The sequence below is a fragment of the Emys orbicularis genome, chromosome 4, assembly GCF_028017835.1.
Source record: "Emys orbicularis isolate rEmyOrb1 chromosome 4, rEmyOrb1.hap1, whole genome shotgun sequence".
Classification (NCBI taxonomy): domain Eukaryota; kingdom Metazoa; phylum Chordata; order Testudines; family Emydidae; genus Emys; species Emys orbicularis.
Window position 1 is genome coordinate 110,321,637 of NC_088686.1, and position 17,281 is coordinate 110,338,917.

General features: G+C 40.7%; 1 protein-coding gene across 1 annotated transcript in view; it reads left to right on the plus strand.

Moving 5' to 3' along the window:
- The window catches only part of KMT5B (lysine methyltransferase 5B), a 53,968-nt gene that overhangs the window by 15,445 nt on the left and 21,242 nt on the right, over positions 1 to 17,281 (plus strand). Inside the window, exon 3 of the mRNA XM_065402730.1 lies at positions 681 to 828. Coding sequence (XP_065258802.1) covers positions 681 to 828 — 148 coding nt within the window. The remainder of the gene's footprint in view (positions 1 to 680; positions 829 to 17,281) is intronic.

The following is a 17,281-nucleotide window of genomic DNA, read 5'->3' on the forward strand; positions in this document are numbered from 1 at the left end:
GTACTGTTACAATAACCTTAAGTTCAGGTATACCACTATAAAAAGCATGCTTCCAAACTTAGTCCCAGCTTCATTTGCTGAATGGTTTTGAGAGGGTTTTGTGAAGCACACTGCAACAATCTAATCTCTAGGCAAGGACGGTATGTGAGACTGTTTGCAAGGTCTGCATCTGAAAGAAACATCAGTTTCCTGGCCATATTTAAATAATAGGAGATCACCTAAACCAAATTCTAGGTCAGCCTAGGATTAGAGAAAGCTGCCGTTTCATCTGGTCTTTCGCCCTGTCCAAGAAAGATAGCATCCTAATTGTTTCATGGCCCCTTGCCACAGAGACCAAAGGAGATCAAATAAAACGAAAGAATGAGAACCTACATCATGAACTCACAGGGCAGAGATCACACTCATGGACCTCACTTCTTCCCCTCTCCCATTATACTTCCAATCAACAAAACAGGTTGCTGGAATCCCTGGTGATAGCAGAGTGGTCTCTCTTAAAGGGACTTACTTTTAGCTGGTGTCCCAGCTGATTGAGGGCATCCAAGCCAGAGCTGCACTAGTGCAGTGCCTCGCACTTCTTGTTGCTGCTGGTATCCTTGGTGGCGTTGCCCTTTTAAAGGGAGGATACTGTAAGATTGAATAGTTTTCTATTTAAGTAACCCTGGTGTTTTTGCTTTTCGCAGGTAGTGGTGCTTCAGGATTTGAGGGCCAAAGTCGCTACGTGCCTTCCTCTGGAATGTCTGCCAAGGAGCTGTGTGAAAATGATGACCTAGCAACTAGTTTGGTTCTTGATCCCTATTTAGGTTTTCAGACACACAAAATGAATACTAGGTAACTTTATTTGCCTTTATTTACCTAGCAGAGAAATAATCATCTTAGTGATGTAGACAGTAAAGGGTAAATGAGGAATTTCTTGCATATCTGTAGAAATTTACAAAATGGTAATATCTGTTTTTATATTCTTGTTCTGTTGGGTAACTTTAGCCTTCAGAGTGGTGCTGCTCTGGTAAATGGGACTCAAAGCATGGTAGCAACATGTAGCTGCACCACTATAGTTGGTATTTCCATTAAACCCTGTTGTCAAGTTCCATTATTGAGCAGGAACTTAATAGAAAGTTTCTTAATCTAGGTAACAGTTACGTTAATCAATTCAGAAGGGGTTATATTATTAGCCTTTTGAAATAATGTTTGGTGGTAAAAGTAAAATTTTTGTTACTTCAGGTGTTGGCTTCCTTCAGTCTCTGATTTATTAAAAGGTTTAGTGTGACCATTTAAATGTTGTTGGCACTAAGGCCAACAATCTCAAACAAGTGCATGCAAAATCCCACTAGAGGGATTCAGTTCAGATTGTCTGTATGCATGCCTATATACATGTACACACTTGGGACTTGCGCACCCAAGTCAGGCGTATACATTTGTACTTAGACACACATCTTCCTGAAAACTTGAACCTAAAATTGGTGTGGATCGGTGTCTGGTTTTTGAGTGTTTAGTATTTCTGAAAAATAGGAATATAGATTATACACAGTCTGTAACATCCTGTTAAATTGTTGTCCGTGTATGGACTTTTATTGCAGTAGTTTAATTCTATATGCTTACCAAAAATACATATAATTGTGGGAGGAACTGTCTCTTATTTTGTGTTGGGCATTATAAACACAGTGGGGCCTTGATCTCAGTTGGAGCCTTATTACAAATAAAAAATAATAAGCAGATAATTCAACCAGTTCATACTAATATTTCCTTGGATAAAGTTTTGTTTTGATTTATTGAAGATCCAAAATATTTGACTATTAAGTTAGAATAATTTTTATCTACGCACGACTATTTATATACAATCCCATTAGTAGATCGTTGCTGTATTTTATTACGTCGAATAAGTCTTGGATGTAGAAAAACAGGTTGACCAATACGAATGATAAATTAATTCATGTTGTCATGCAATAAAATTAATGCACTACTAAGGCCTTACACATTAGGGTTACATTGGTGCAGTGGTGTGTTAACAAACACTTGAAATCTGCAGGCCCATTCTAAAAAGCTGCATTTTCAGAACTCAGCGTCCATCCTTCTGCCATTCATTTAAGGAATGCTTTCATTCTTCAGGTGTATTTCAGGGTATTGGTTAGAATAGCATCTTGAGTCCACAATAAAACTGCCTATTTAGGTAAGTATTCTTAAGGTCCTTGTTACTGCAGTATTTGAGCATCTGCTGTAGTTGGCCCAGCTGATTACAGATGCTACTGCAATTAAAGGAGCCCTCTTTCTATTGCATGGGAAGTCAGATGAAGGAGATAGGTGTATACATGATTCTGTAGCTTCCTGTCAAGGCAATGATCAAGCAGAGATATTATTTCTCCTTTCTTTGTTTTATGATTGACATGCCAACTTCATAAATGTGTAATGTTTTCTGGTTATAAGACTACAACAAGCAAACTACATTTCTTCAGTTTTTTGTTACTGATTTCAAACAAATGGCTGTGAAACAAGACTATCACCATGTATTTCTTCCTTTCTCAGGCCTGTAAAACAATGTTGCAGGCAGTGTGCAATTAGACTTTAAGGGTAATAGTTATTAAATTTGAAGCAGTGTGGGAAACATTTTGGTGAAGCTTAAAGCTTCCATCAGAAACACATTTTCCCAATTCTGTTGAGAGAGTGTCTTATTGCAATGAATTAAAATAAAGGCATCAGCATAGTTCTTATTTAGCTTCTCTTGGTCACATCTGGTTATTGTCATGGCCAGACGGCTTGGATTTTGTTGCTTTTATCTAGTAAGGTGTTTTTCTTGTTTTGCATTATCTTATAAGGTAAAAAACTTCAGATGCAGAATGACTAGATAATTGTTCAGAGAATAAGAAACACTAGTACCAGGACATGCCGTGATAGTAGAAATTAAATTAGTTTCACAACTCTTAATTTTGGAACATCTTCTACTTCATTGTTAAGAGGTCTTGCAAACATTACACCGTGTATATTGAAGTGTCTCTAAAACAAAACATCCAGTCATGGTAGAAAATGCACTTTTTTCCTTCAGGCAAGTTGAGAGGAGGCTGCTATGCAAATGGTTGTCACAAATATTCTACAGTAATCTTGAAGATGTTTGTATCTGTTGATTTGCATATGGTTACGAGGTTTGTATTTATGTAAACAACAGTCCAGCACAAGGCTGACTTAAGGTCAACGTTCACTTACATCTCTGGAAGCCAAGATCTTATTTTCTGCTGCAACTGGATAAATATACAAATATCTTGTGTTGTATACAAATTTTCTCTGTGGGTCTGATTTAGCAGTTAAAGGTTCTTTAAGGATTTGTTATTTGCACAGAAATCATTAGGCAGGGCAAGACAAGACATCTTTAAAATTCTTAGTAAAACATTTAAATTAACATTTTCCCTTTCCTCTTTTTGCCCTCCCCCACCCACTGTTGACTGAGCTACTGCTGTCAAATAGAAAATAAGTGTGGTGAATTTTGTATTTGTTGCTGGTGATTTTATTATTTTCTCTGAAACATTAGTGAAAGAATATGAAGTCTGAAATAATATGCCTGGATTTAGTTAGAAACTTTAATCACATTAATGCAGTATTCTCATGACCATGCCTCCTCAGAGCCCCACATGTGCCATGTGAATCACCAAATCCCTTTGAGCTATAGTTGGTTGGTGTTTTGAAGAGGAAATATAAGATAAAGGGGTGCTCTGGTAAGCATCCCACCAGACTCCTAGAATTTGGAGAAGTCACCTATACTGGGATCACAAGAAGAATAGAAGCAGGTGGACTGGTCATCTATGGCAAGATGGATCTATCTGACTAAAGCACCAGAAGTCAGTGCCCTTTGAATACTCCGCTAGATGGGATATTGGAGACTCAAATTAAGTACCAAGCTCCTACTACTTCACCTTCAGGGTCTATCAAAATGGTTTAAGTGAGATTTTCTCTGTACCTCAGCATTTCCTAGAGCTTTGCAAATAGGACCTTGATGCTATGAAAGCCATGTTTCTGGAGCAAGCTGGTGTCACTTTCAAATCCATTGGATCACAGTTCTTACTGAATCTTGAAACCAAGTGATTTGAACTTCTTGAAACCAAGAAAAACAGGTTTTTTTTCACTTTCTACTGCAACGCTATGTAAAAAGGAGCCTAGTTTTCTGTACTGGAGCATCTGTGGAGCATTAAATGTCATCTTAGGCAGCTTCAGAGTTTAAATCTTACCTAGGCTTTTCTCCATATGGGTATTGTGCATCTTAGGGCTTTTAGGCCTTTGATCCTCTGCCTCCTGAGTTAGTGATTTCTCCAGGGAGTGATGATGAAACAGGTCATTTTCTTTGTAGAAGGCAGTCTTCTCTGGGTTCCCTTACCTTAGCCCTCACAATTAGTAGTTCTGCTTGATGATGTCAAATGCTTCTAAAAGAGAAACTGGAAGGCCAGTCCTGAGAGGTTATTTTTCTACCACATCCTCCGACGAGGCTCTTACCCACTTCCTCCTTTCCTCTGGTGTTACTGAGGAATTGATGGACTGATCGCTCTGGAGATCCATTTAGTGACTTTGCACAGAAATAACACATTATTTTAACATCTTGAATCTCCAAGAGAAAGTAGTCTTCTCTATCCATTAAAGTCTGCTGGAACTGGCTGAAGAGGTCTGCAACCAGTCTGTCTTGGCTGCCTTGGTTTCTAGGAAATCACGTGCTTTGGACCAAGAGCTAGGGAGGAATTTGAGCTAATCTCTCAATATTCTTCCACATGCTCACTTGTGGTTTTGGCTGCAAATGATAAATCGGAAGCTGGGAAAATGTCATCTACCCTGGGAAACAAAACATCCAGAAGTTAGGTATGCCTAATAGGTTATTTCTCTGCAGTCCTGATGCCAAGGCCTCTCGCTGCCAGGCTGTCATGCCCCTATGTAAGTCCTCACTATAGTTTAGGATGGCCTTTTAGGCCCAATTTATTCTAATGGACAAAAAAGGAGTTCCTCAAGGTCTTTGAGGAACAATAAGTCTATGTAGGCATTTGCTTAGGGTCCCTTTTGACATATCCAGTGAAGTTGTTTGGTTTTGACCATGCCAGTCTTTCTTGCGGAAGATCTTTCTGGCTGTGGAATTTTGAACTTTTGGCACAGGCTGAAGGCAAAATAATGGATTCACTCTTCTAAGGGACTGATGAGGCCTTAAAGAAACTGAAGGCCACCAGACCCACAGCCAGGTTTCTAAATTTGGATCATTTGGCTCCTAAAAGGTGCCTTCTGGTTCCAAATGTTGCAGTTTCAAGAGTACTCTTCTGGAGCTCCCTGGCACGGGGCCCAGACAGTCTTGGAAGTCTTTCCATCCCCGTTGGAGGAGGAAAAGCTTTCTCCTCTACCGCTGCAGCAGTATGCAATGCATCTAGGCAGTATCTGAGGATGCGACTCATAACCAGTTGTAAGGCTTAGATTTTTCACCCTTTTCCCTCTTTTACTCTTGTTTGGTAACTGTCCCTTTTTTTGTGGGGGTGGGCGAGCCATTTCTTCAGACTGAATCTTACACACGGTCAAACAGGGATGCACCTTTAGTTTGAAAACATGCCAAAACCCAAGCTCTGTCCCGTACCCTTTTTAGACATCCTTCTCATACACAGCTGGAAGAAGTAGTGTTGACTCTCTGTTGAAAATGGGAACTCTGTAGATGTGGTGCCAAAACCTTTCTCCTGATATTTATCACTTTCCGAAAGACTTAGTAGCCTGCACCCTGTTCTGGCCACTTGCAGATTGAATAATACCTAAGAAAATCCAGATTCCACATGGTTTTGTTAGGGAGCATAATTCCTATCATCAACTCTCAGGACTAGTTCAGGGCCCGTGGCTTTCAAGCTTCTCGCTTCCCCGTCTCGATAAGGAAGACATAAGAAGTACTTTAGATTCATGGCAGGCAACAAGCACTACTAGTATAAGGTGTTGAGCTTTGGGCTGGCAGCAACTCCTTGTGTATTCACCAAGTGCTTGATGGTGGTTGTAACTGACCTGCTTTGTTGAGACCTGCAGATGTATTTATTGCTTGTCTGGCTCATAGGAGCTCAGTTGTACAGCAGGGTAGCTCCTACCATGGGGCGGGTAGGGGGATTGCTTTCTCTCTCTATTTATCTGAAAGTAAATAAATCTTGGTCTCAACTTAGGCTCTAAGCTTTGTAGGGGATACAGTAGATTCTAACTTGATTATCTCAGAATATCAGAGATCTGATCTAGGCAGTAGACCCAGCTAAATCCAGCCCAGAATAGTCAATGGGATTTTTATTTGCAAATGTTCAGCCTGATGGTCACCTGCATGTTATCACTACTTTTGTGTTGCTGCAGATGTGATCCTTGCAAGGGTGATGGAATCTGTACAGAACAAGTGTTCTCAGCTTGATATCCTTCTCCCTCAGCAGACTCTTGATGGAGCACACTGCTAGAGAGTGTCTTGAAGGGGGTGCCCTTCTCTTAGCCTGCTGTTGAGATAACTGTAGCCTTTAATCTGGGCTGTACTCTTCTGAACTAGAAAGGGTAGTGCTGTGTCACCTCTGAGTCAGGAGGCAATCAGTCTGTGAGAGTGGTGCATCTGAAACAAAGGGGGACACTCTGCTCTGCATCTGGCTAGCACAAACAATACCTCACTAGACAATCTGAGTTGGCATCGTACAGATCTGCATAAGAGGTCACTCAGATTCTGGTGGTCATCCAGATATGGGCTTCCTTGTTATATGCCAAGACAAGTGTCTGAAATGCTACTTGAGATCACAATGCATATCAGATGTTCTGCCTTTTGTAGTAAGAAAGAAGGCTCCTCTACTCCTTTTGGTTTTTTTCTTTTCCCCAAAATACTGGGGAAGGTTCAACAGGATCATTGATCTCAGGCATGTCAGGTTGGCCCTGTCCAGAAGTCATCTAGTTACTTCTCCAGAGTGAAGATTTTTTGTCCCAGCTGAATGGTAGGGTAGCTCACCCAGACCTCAAGTGGTTTCACTTGGCAATATTGCTCATGGGTTTCTAGGTCAAGATGTCTTCTTCTTGATTGAGAAATCTAAGGTTGCCCTACTGGAGTCCAAAAAGCCATATGGTAGGAAGTGTTATGCTGCCAATTGAGCCAGTTTAAGAGGTTTGTCTGGGTCCAGTTATATTGGGCTTTCTCTTTGCTGTAAAGGCTATCCTTCACTATTTTTAGCTATGGCTAAGGTCTGCTTATGGTCCATGGTATTTTGTGAAACATTTTTTTAAAGGGTCTTACAAACTAGTATCCTCCCATTGTGAAACCTAACTGATATGGGAGACTTGACTTTGGGGTTAATCAAACCTGTAGAAGGGCCCATTCATCTGGATTCTTGCTCACTATACCGCCTCTCACTGAAGGTATCATTTCCGGTGGCCTCTTCCTTGGCCATGAGCTTCATGAAGTTACAAACCTTGGCAGTCAACCCACCTTCTACAGCAATGGTTCTCAAACTTTTGTACTGGTGACCCCTTTCACACAGCAAGCCTCTGAGTGCGACCCCCCCCTTATAAATTAAAGACACATTTTTATATATTTAATACCATTCTAAATACTGGAGGCAAAGCGGGGTTTGGGGTGGAGGCTGACAGCTCGCAACCCCCCATGTAATAACCTCGTGACCCCTGGGGGGTCCTGACCCCCAGTTTGAGAACCTCTGTTCTACAGCATTCAACAAAGACAAGGCAGTTTTTAAGTCTCATCCCAAATTTTCACATTAATGGTATTAGACTGTCTTCTCAGTCTGTCGGTATTGCTGCCTATCTTTCCCAAAGCTCCATGGTGTTCCTGGGGAGGTGAGTCACATCCTGGATGCTGAGAGCTGTCATCTACCACTTTAGGCAGAACTAAGATATTTAGAAAGTGAAACAATTTTTGCCCATTGGAGAAAAAGCTAGAGGTCAGGTTTTCTAAATGGATAAGACTGCATTTAGTAATGTTATGAACTAGCTGATGCTCATTGCATCTGAAGATCTCCTGGATTTACAGGGCTGGGTAGCTGGCTTTCCAAATGGTATAGCTCCACAGCGAGCCCTTATCTGAAATCTGTAGGGCTGTTATGTGGACTTCACCTCACACCCACACATTCTCTCATCATTGCATAAAGAACACATCCTGATTTCAGGAGAGCATTGCTTCAGTTGTTTAACTTTGCAGAGCACCTCAGCCCCCACCTCCTAAAGGAATTCACTGCTTGTTAATGTTTCATACAGCAGGGTTCTATGGAGATAGCAGCATGGAGAAGCAAAGTGGATAGGCTACCAACAGTAAATCTTGTTCTATAAATTCATTGCCTCCACAGAGCCACACTGAATCTCCCCTCTACTTCAAAGCCCAACTCTAAATAAGGCTTCTATAAGTAGAGGAATTCCAGGAACCACTAGAGGGCTGGTATATTTATACCCTTGACTAGTGAAACCTAGAATGTGATGGAATTTGCGCACATGCTCAAACTGCGAAGTCTTGCTAAATATGATTCTGTGGTCATGTAATTAAGCACACATTTCCTAAGTTGTGGCTCTGTGGCGGTAATGCATTGGAGAACATGTGTTTACAATTGGTAAGTAGCCCCTTTATAGAGCAGTTTACTGTTTCATTTCAAAGTTTATCTGCATTCTTGAGACCCAGATTCCTAGAAATATCTAGATACTGAAAGTTAACTTTGTTTCATTTTGAAAAACCACTGTGGTCTAAAATCTGTGCATTGTCCAATTTTTTGATTCTTTGGTTTTAGCTTGCTAACAATAAGTTTCATGACTTTGTTTTTTTTTTTCTTCTGCAAGACGACATGGCTGTTTCGGATTTAACTAATTTGCTGCTGTCTAAGGTATCGGGTGTGTTGGGTAAAATGTTTCCCCAGGCTGTCCTATATAAGTGGTACATCACAACATTCAATTGAATTTCAGTGGAGTATAGCAACTTCAAAAGAACCTCCACACAGTAGCTGGACTGGAGTGCTAACAGTAGAATGAAATGATAAACTGTATTTATGAAGTGGAGATGGAGGTTAGGAGGAAAAGAGGAATATCTTAGCCAAAACAGAAAACCATTTACTTGCTGCCCTGATCAATGAAATGATGTGGCTGAGGGTCTTTTTCTGCTTAAATTTTAGACACATTTAAAGATTGGACATATCAGTCTGAGTTTTAATTTTGCAATAGGTTTCTTGAACTGAAACTGACTAAATTATTGGGGTGTTTCCCCCTTGTTATCCATTGAAGATATAGTTTTTGTGTTGGCATACAGGTTAAGAAGCTGGCTTTTCTTAATGACAGCATTGAAGATTAAGTGCAGAAATAGACTTGATTTAAAAAAAAAAAAAAAAAAAAAGTAGTACCACTAGCTTTTGTAAACTATAAAGTTTACAAATATTGTCTGTGTGAAGACCATGCATTATATTACTTTTTATTTCATATGTATTTTAAAAGTAAATTAAAAAACATTTCCTCTTTGGTTATAATTGGAACTGAATTTTTTGTATTCATTGTGTGGCATTGTCTTCAATGCTCCAGAGCCTTACACTGTTTGTCCTTATATTCATGCTATAGTGCTACTGATGTAATATAAGATTCTGTTTTCACGTCCACCAAAGCAAACTATCTTCTGAATAAAGTGCCTGTCATTCAAGCAGAGACCTTTGGGATGCAATTTTTGGTAACCTCCGACATGTCTTTCTCTTCATTTTCCCTAGTCTAAGTTTAAGAAGCAGCTGTAGCATTTTATAACTTCCTCATTCACCGGTGCAGCATGTCAGATATGTGCACTATATGGAGCACCATTCTGTATCTCTTGCAGGATCATTTTACCCTTTTTGTTCAAACTCACTGCTCTCAGTGACTGAATTAATCAAGGTACTGTACTCCTGAATTTACCAGAACCTCTCCTTTAACTTCCTTTATAGGCAAGCATCTCACTGACCCTTGGCTTTATACCTTGGACTTTCAAGATTCTTTAAGTAACCCCGAGGTAAGAGAAACTTCAGAGAGAGAGCGAGCTTTGGTTCTCTGTAGCTGTTCTCTTGACAGCCTTACTTAATAAGGCCTTCTCAGTTATAAGGGCCAAACTGGGACAAGACAATCATCTAGCCAGATCTCATATTACAACAGCCTCAGCTATTGTGGGATCTCATTGATGAGAAAAAACTACTTACTATACAGGGTAATTTGAAATATTACTATTCTCCAGCTCATCAAAAGAAGGGAAATGACTTTCTTTAAAGATGTTATCAATGCAGAATTTTCATTCTTTAGCTCTCTTGGCTCCAGCATGAGTCATGCAGGAATCTCCTTAGCTCATGAGATTTTTGGCTCTTTGAGGCAGTTGTAGATTGTCTCAAGGGGACTGTCTTAATCAGCAGGCTTCAACATCATGTGCCTTAGAGGACCCAGAACATTCCATTTTGTTTTTTTCCCCTCTCCCCTGACTAAAGCTGGCAAAGGAGCTTATTGCAGGAGCTGCCCTAAAGTTCTAACCAGCACAGCTCTGGTTCGCCCTGCAGCCTCTATTTAGAAGCTGGGTATCTTTTTCTGTTTTCTGGCTTTGAGCTAGTCACTTATTTTATGGATCAGTAAAGTTTTCTCCTTTAGCTCACGTTTTTATGTATGTTCATTTAAGATTTTCTTTTTAGGTTCTTTTAAATTCAGATTGAGGCATTATTGGGGAATTCTCAATGGGCTATTTCCAATGGATGAAATCTGGGTTCTAGCAGAAAGTGCCATTGAGAGAGAGAGAGAGAGAGACAACACCTGAGGTGTGGAGTTCAGGCTCTTACTGATGCTGTTTGGACTACTGGCAGAAAGTGCTGGTTGAAAACTGTCATGTGACCCAGTGCTAAGTCAAAACACTACTTATGAAGACCCTTGGTTCCTCTCAAGTATGACGTTCTCAGGCTGTTTTAAGGAGGACTATACCTCTAGGATTCCTTGGCATATTTGAAGCAGCAGTACCTTGAGGCAAATCAGCACCTTAGGGTATGTGTGGAAGGACATCTCTGAGTGTGTTGGTGCCTTTCATCAGCACTTCGGAGTCCAGGACTCTTGGCAGTTTTCTCAACTTCTAGATGATGATGTTTACATCACCAGGTTCTGACAGTACCTACGCAATTGGTCTGTGAACATTCTTGGGCCATAGGCTTTTACAGAATGTGTTTAGAAATTCCATCATGTTGGCACCATTGAAGTCAGTGCCGCATGCCATAATGTCATGCATTGTATGCAGTGCTGTTGTAGCCGTGTTGGTTTTTCCCTCTGACTGGAGTGATGTTAACAGGTCACTTCACCTTGAATGTTCCCTTGAAATATATGTTCACTCTGCTAAACAATCTGTTTCACCTTCTATTTAGCTGTGACGCTCTGAGTATATTTCCCAGACCTGAAGAAGAGCTCTGTGTAAGCTCAAAAGCTTGTCTCTCTCACCTACAGAAGTTGGTCCAATAAAAGATATTCTCTCACCCAGTTTCTCTATAATATCATGGATTCATATTGCTGGAACCAGAATCCCTCAGTGTATCCGTGGGGATCATGACTGTGCACTGTTTACTATCATCTGAGTCTTATCACCATCCTGAAAAGAAGCCGCCTTGATTCTCCATGTGCTTCGGGAGGCCTTGGATATAGCTTTTGAACCAGCAAATCTTTTGGAGTTTACCCAAATGTACAGGTTCTGTGCATTATGGTTTTACAGGCGTGCAGCTCCTCAAAAGCCCTACTTCCATGTTCAGATTTTGGAGACTGTATGCACAGCATGACATTTCTCTGATCTGTTTCAGGATTTCTGTTTGTGGTGGTTTTTTTGCACTCATCCTTTTGGGAGGCTCTGAGTTTCAAGACCTTTGGATTCCTTAATGCACCCCTATTTAATTGAAGAACACTTTTTACACACCTACTGGGGAAATTTCCTTGGCAAATCAAAATCCCAGGTTCTTACGTCAGTAGAACACTGTCTCTCTCTGCTACTTATGATCACAGAGGAGGTATGGGCATTTCACTACAGTATGAATACTTGTCAGCACCCTAGATGAGGCTCCTAGTCTGCCTGTGGAGTCAAGCTGTCATAGGGAATTTCAGATCTGTGGGGACCTCTTGGACTATAAAACATACTTGTTCTCCCTCTTGTTCCCATGGTTCCTGGAAGCTTGAGGTCTTTGTTTCCCTTTTTTGCATCTGGACCCAATATTTGGTGTCACTGTCTGTCTGCTATCCTTCCTTCCTTTCCTTGAGATCAGGTTAGAATAAGTTTTCTTGCTTTGGTTAGCAAGTGCCAGAGTTCTCTCTGTGCACACCAAGATGGAGTCTCTTATAAGACTCTCAGCACATACAGTGCTGGTCTCATTGGGTGGCATTATAATATTCAAAATCCAAACCCATCCCAGGAGGAAACAGATTCATCAAAGCCAAGTGATATGCACACTCACTGACAGTTAATTACATTCAAGATACAGTTTTAAGTATGTGTGCTGTCCTCAAGCAGGGCTCCCTACTCCCAACATCTCAGAAGGAGGCTATAAAGAGATTTCGGCCATCTATGGTGACTTTTTAATTGCACATAGACTCCTTTTTAAATAGCTTCACTTGTTGGAATATAATTTCCTATACTTATCCTAGTTTAATTTGGCACTGTATGTTTGTCGGCCTATCATGAGACAACTATCTGATCTCGACACTTCTTCAAATTCAGCGTTAAAAAGCACCCTTTTATGTTTCAGACAGAACTGTTGAAGGCTTCTTTGATTAACTCTATTTGTGAGCTAAGGTGCCTTGTGTACAAGATCACTTTCCACATGGGAGTGACTTCAGCTCCTAGAATTAGTATGCTTCATACACTAGGGACTGACTCACCTTATAGCAGATTTTACAGTAAAGGGTGCTGCTATGGATTCATACAACATTTCCTAGCCCAGATGGGTTGTTTTATTTTTGTGAGACTTCCTGTGTAGTGTGTTTGTTTTGTTTAACTTTTCCCCAACACCTGCATGCTCAACCCAGAAAAGTGGCCCTTCTCCAAGCCCTTAACTTAAGACTCTCTGGGGGGTTCTTGGAGCAGATGAAAAGCCTTGGAAATGCAATCAGTTTTCTGTTTTTTACCTCTTATTTCCTCAGTAATGCTGTCGCTAGAGCAACATGTTAAAAGACTGACTGCCTGGGAAGCTGTCTTGTGTCTTGAAGACAGTATTTCAATTGATAATCAGTCCTAAACAGAACACTTCCCATTGCCTACTATAGGAAGATTTTTAGTCCTGGGCATAGGATCATGTGGTTGCTTTACATATATCCATACATTTTCAAGTATTTTTTATCGGATTTGATCTTGAGGATGGAACTACAACTTCAGTCTGTTTTTTGTAGTATGAAGAGCCCCAACTCTTTGCTTATAGGGCTTGCCTCTTTTTTTTGTTTGTTTGTTTGTTTTTAAATATGTTCCCAATTACAACAAATCAGACTTCATTGTGGCTTTTTTATAGTCACATTCTCACTTACTGATTGGATTTTTCCTTGTTTGCTTTGCCTATTATAGTATTTAATTATGTCATGAGTATTGGGACTTCCCTCAAACTACTTACTCCCCGAAAGTGAAAATCTTACATTGATGGTATCTTCAGAGAAGGGAAAATTATGCTGCTTCTCTAAATATATTATGCAGGCTTCTCACTCACCTAGCCACCCGCTTCCCCTCTGAATTTGAGTTTTTAAATATTGAGAGGATGTCTTGTGCATTTGCCCTATGGGCACTCTTGCCTCCATTTCCTATCTGGTTGACTTCTTTGGTATTATTTGATATATATTTATTTTTTAAAAAGCATATGAGTAAATGAATTGTTTGGCTTTATCAATTTGGAGTTTAGGGGACTACTTGCTTCCTTTTCTTAAAAGAAACTGGCTGGAATGTTCTGGAGCATCCAGGGCATCGAAGCATAATTAGTAGGGCAGTGTCCTTGAACTGGTCTATAAGTGCCTCAGAGGACCAAAAATCTTAAGAACTGGGGGATTTTCCCTCATAACTCATGTTGGAGACCTAAGACTGAGACTCCTGCATGATATCATCTTCATAGAAACAGAATTTTAAGGTAAGTACTCATGATTTTCCCTTCTATCTGTAGTCCTCAATTCTACAGATGCCTCTTGTGAGGGGGAACTATGTTTTTGATTTAAATAACCATAAAGGTGCTGAAGCCGTTTAGTCAGCTCAACAATAAAAGTTGAGGACTAATTCACGGGGAAAACCAGATAAGATACTGCCATATCCATTGCAACCAAAGGTGTACGCAAACTGTTGCTGTACAGTGTTTCATGTAATGTGATTGCTAGGGGTACTTCCTAGTTTTGGCCAAGTAAGCGTGGTTCACTGCTTACTGAGGAAATTGATCAGACAATAGAAAGATGAAGCAGAAAACAAGTAAGAAGTCCTACTCTAACATTAGAGGCTGTTTCAATTTAGGATCCTCCATTTGGAATGGTTTGATGCTTGTATCTGAGAAGGCTCAGTTAAGTATGGTTATTAAATCCAGGTGTAGTCCCTTTTTTTTGCATCTTGGGAGTACTGGAAGGAATTTTCCTTTTAACATCTTCTGTGTGAGATGTGTATTGAGGGCGAATTCCCTAGTGTACAAAATGAGCAAAAGCATATCCTCAGTAGTCTGATTACATCGTTCTTCCAAGTTGAGGTCTCTCTTCAGAGCTTGTTCAAGAGACAGCTGTGTCCCCCTCCCCCCCCCCCCCCCCCCCAGTATGGAGATATTCCATGGCATAATTTGATTTTTTTGTAGGAGAGCATCTGTGTTTACCTAAATCTTGCCACCTTATCAGACTTCATCCCAACCATTACAAAGCTACAGAGGGTCCTGTGGCACCTTTAAGACTAACAGAAGTATTGGGAGCATAAGCTTTCGTGGGTAAGAACCTCACTTCTTCAGATGCAAGAAGTGAGGTTCTTAACCACGAAAGCTTATGCTCCCAATACTTCTGTTAGTCTTAAAGGTGCCACAGGACCCTCTGTTGCTTTTTACAGATTCAGACTAACACGGCTACCCCTCTGATACTCATTACAAAGCTAGTCAGTCTGATCTGTCTCCTCTTACAAAAGGTCATTTGCCAAGTTCTCTGCTCAGTGAGAATCCCTGGGGCTTTAGATCTTTTGGATACTACAAAAAGATCAGTATGTTTCAAGAGGGCACAAAATGGAGACCCAGTGAAAAGCACACTAGTATAAAAGAACCATGAGGGTTTGATTGTTTCCAGTACCAGCAGAAGTGCCATTACTAACATGAAGTCTTCCTCTTCTGCCTTCCACTTGTATCAAGGACACAAGAATGGTGGTTGTTTTGGTTTTTTTCCTGAGGCAGAAAGTGATTCAAGCTATCATTTGTTTGATTTTGATTTAACTTCTTTCATTAATTGTACCATAGAGGAGAGCATCTTGATGTCTTCTGTTCTGAGGCAAGTAGCAAACGGGAAGTAAAGCATACTTGGAGAATACATGATTGGCAGCATTTCATTTTTATTTATTTATTTGACACAAATGAAGTGTGCAAGTAATTCAGTGACCCACCTCAAAGAATTAATGGGATGTTATGGTCTCACCTAGCCTTGTTGATGTTTTAACCCAAATTAGCTCCAAGAGTTTTCTCAGAGTACATTTTTTTTCTTGTTTGACGTGAAATATGCCGTTTGAGTGGTAACTAAACCAAAAATAAGTATAGTAGGTCCCCATTGAAGACTCTGAAACAACCGTGAGCCTCAAATAAGATATCTATGTCCTCTGGCTGGCCTATAGGGAAAGTCCTCTGCCCCATAGGGGTATGGTTCAGTCAACAGTTGTTAATAGATTACTTATGCAACAGAGATGTCTTATATAAACAAATAGATATTTAGAGGCAAAACACCTGCAAAATAATTTTTTTTCTTGTGGCCTGTGTGGGAACAGTCCCCTGACATATACCAGGTACTCAAATTTGGGCTGCATGGCATATTGGTTGTCAAAAATCACTTACAGAGACTGCATGAACTTTGATGTTTTCTACTTGCTACTAAGGATAACATTTGCATTGCTTGGACATTTACAGTCCCAGCCTCCTGTAGCCAATACAGAGGAAAATGTCTTTTCTATCACCAGGAATTTCTCTTTGGCAGTGGTTCCCAAACTTGTTCCGCCACTTGTGCAGGGAAAGCCCCTGGCGGGCCGGGCCGGGTTGTTTACCGGCCGCGTCCGCAGGTTCGGCCGATCGCGGCTCCCACTGGCTGCGGTTTGCTGCTCCAGGCCAATGGGAGCTGCTGGAAGCGACGCGGGCTGGCTGCCGCTTCCAGTAGCTCCCATTGGCCTGGAGCAGCGAACCGCAGCCAGTGGGAGCCGCGATCGGCCGAACCTGCGGACGCGGCCGGTAAACAACCCGGCCTGGCCTGCCAGGGGCTTTCCTTGCACAAGCGGCGGAACAAGTTTGGGAACCACTGCTCTTTGGTGTATGCCTTTCTTTTTCTTATAATCCTCAATATTTAGGAGGAAAGCTATCCTAGTTTCCTGTTTAACATTGGTTTTCGGATTCAGTGTGTTAGTGATTTGGCTAATCAGTTTCCTTTATTCCCTTTCTTTGGAAAGACTTTTTCTCTCAGGGTGGACACGCCATAGCTTAGGTCAAAGTAAAATCTTGAAAATCGTTGGAGTGGGATACTTTTTTAATAGGTTTTTTTATATATTTATTCTTCATGTGGGTGCAAGTGTAGTCATAAAGCCATAGAAATGTGCATTATTGCTTTCTAAAAAAAGGGATGGATAAAGGGCTGGATACCATTAGGTACAGAATTCACCACTTAGTAGCAAAATAAGGTGTAGGATTTATAGTGGGCTTTATAGAGTCAATATACTACATATTTTCTTTAGGCAACAGTTAACACTAAGTTTGGGTTAAGGCAATCTCCATCCTCAAACCAAGTATTGAAGTAATTGTGTTCTTCCATTTGTGCCTGTAGAATAACTGATTGTATTTCTTGTGTTAACTTCAGTTCACATCCCATTACTCTTAGTGGTAGATCTGGAGATGGAGAAAGAGGGATGAAATTATACAATAACAAACCAAAATCCTAGGTCGTTCTCCTGGTGTTAATATTACGGGGGGGGAAGGGTTATGGTGGTTGGTTGGTTTTGTTGGATTTTTTTGCATTTGTTTTGTTTGGTAGCAAGGGAAGGGATATGAAAGCATTAAAATCATATTTCCTGTTTGGTCATTGCTCCCTGAAAGGTTATCATCAGTCAATCTTTTTTCGTTACAGGATCTAAATTTCCTCAGCCAGATCTTCTGTA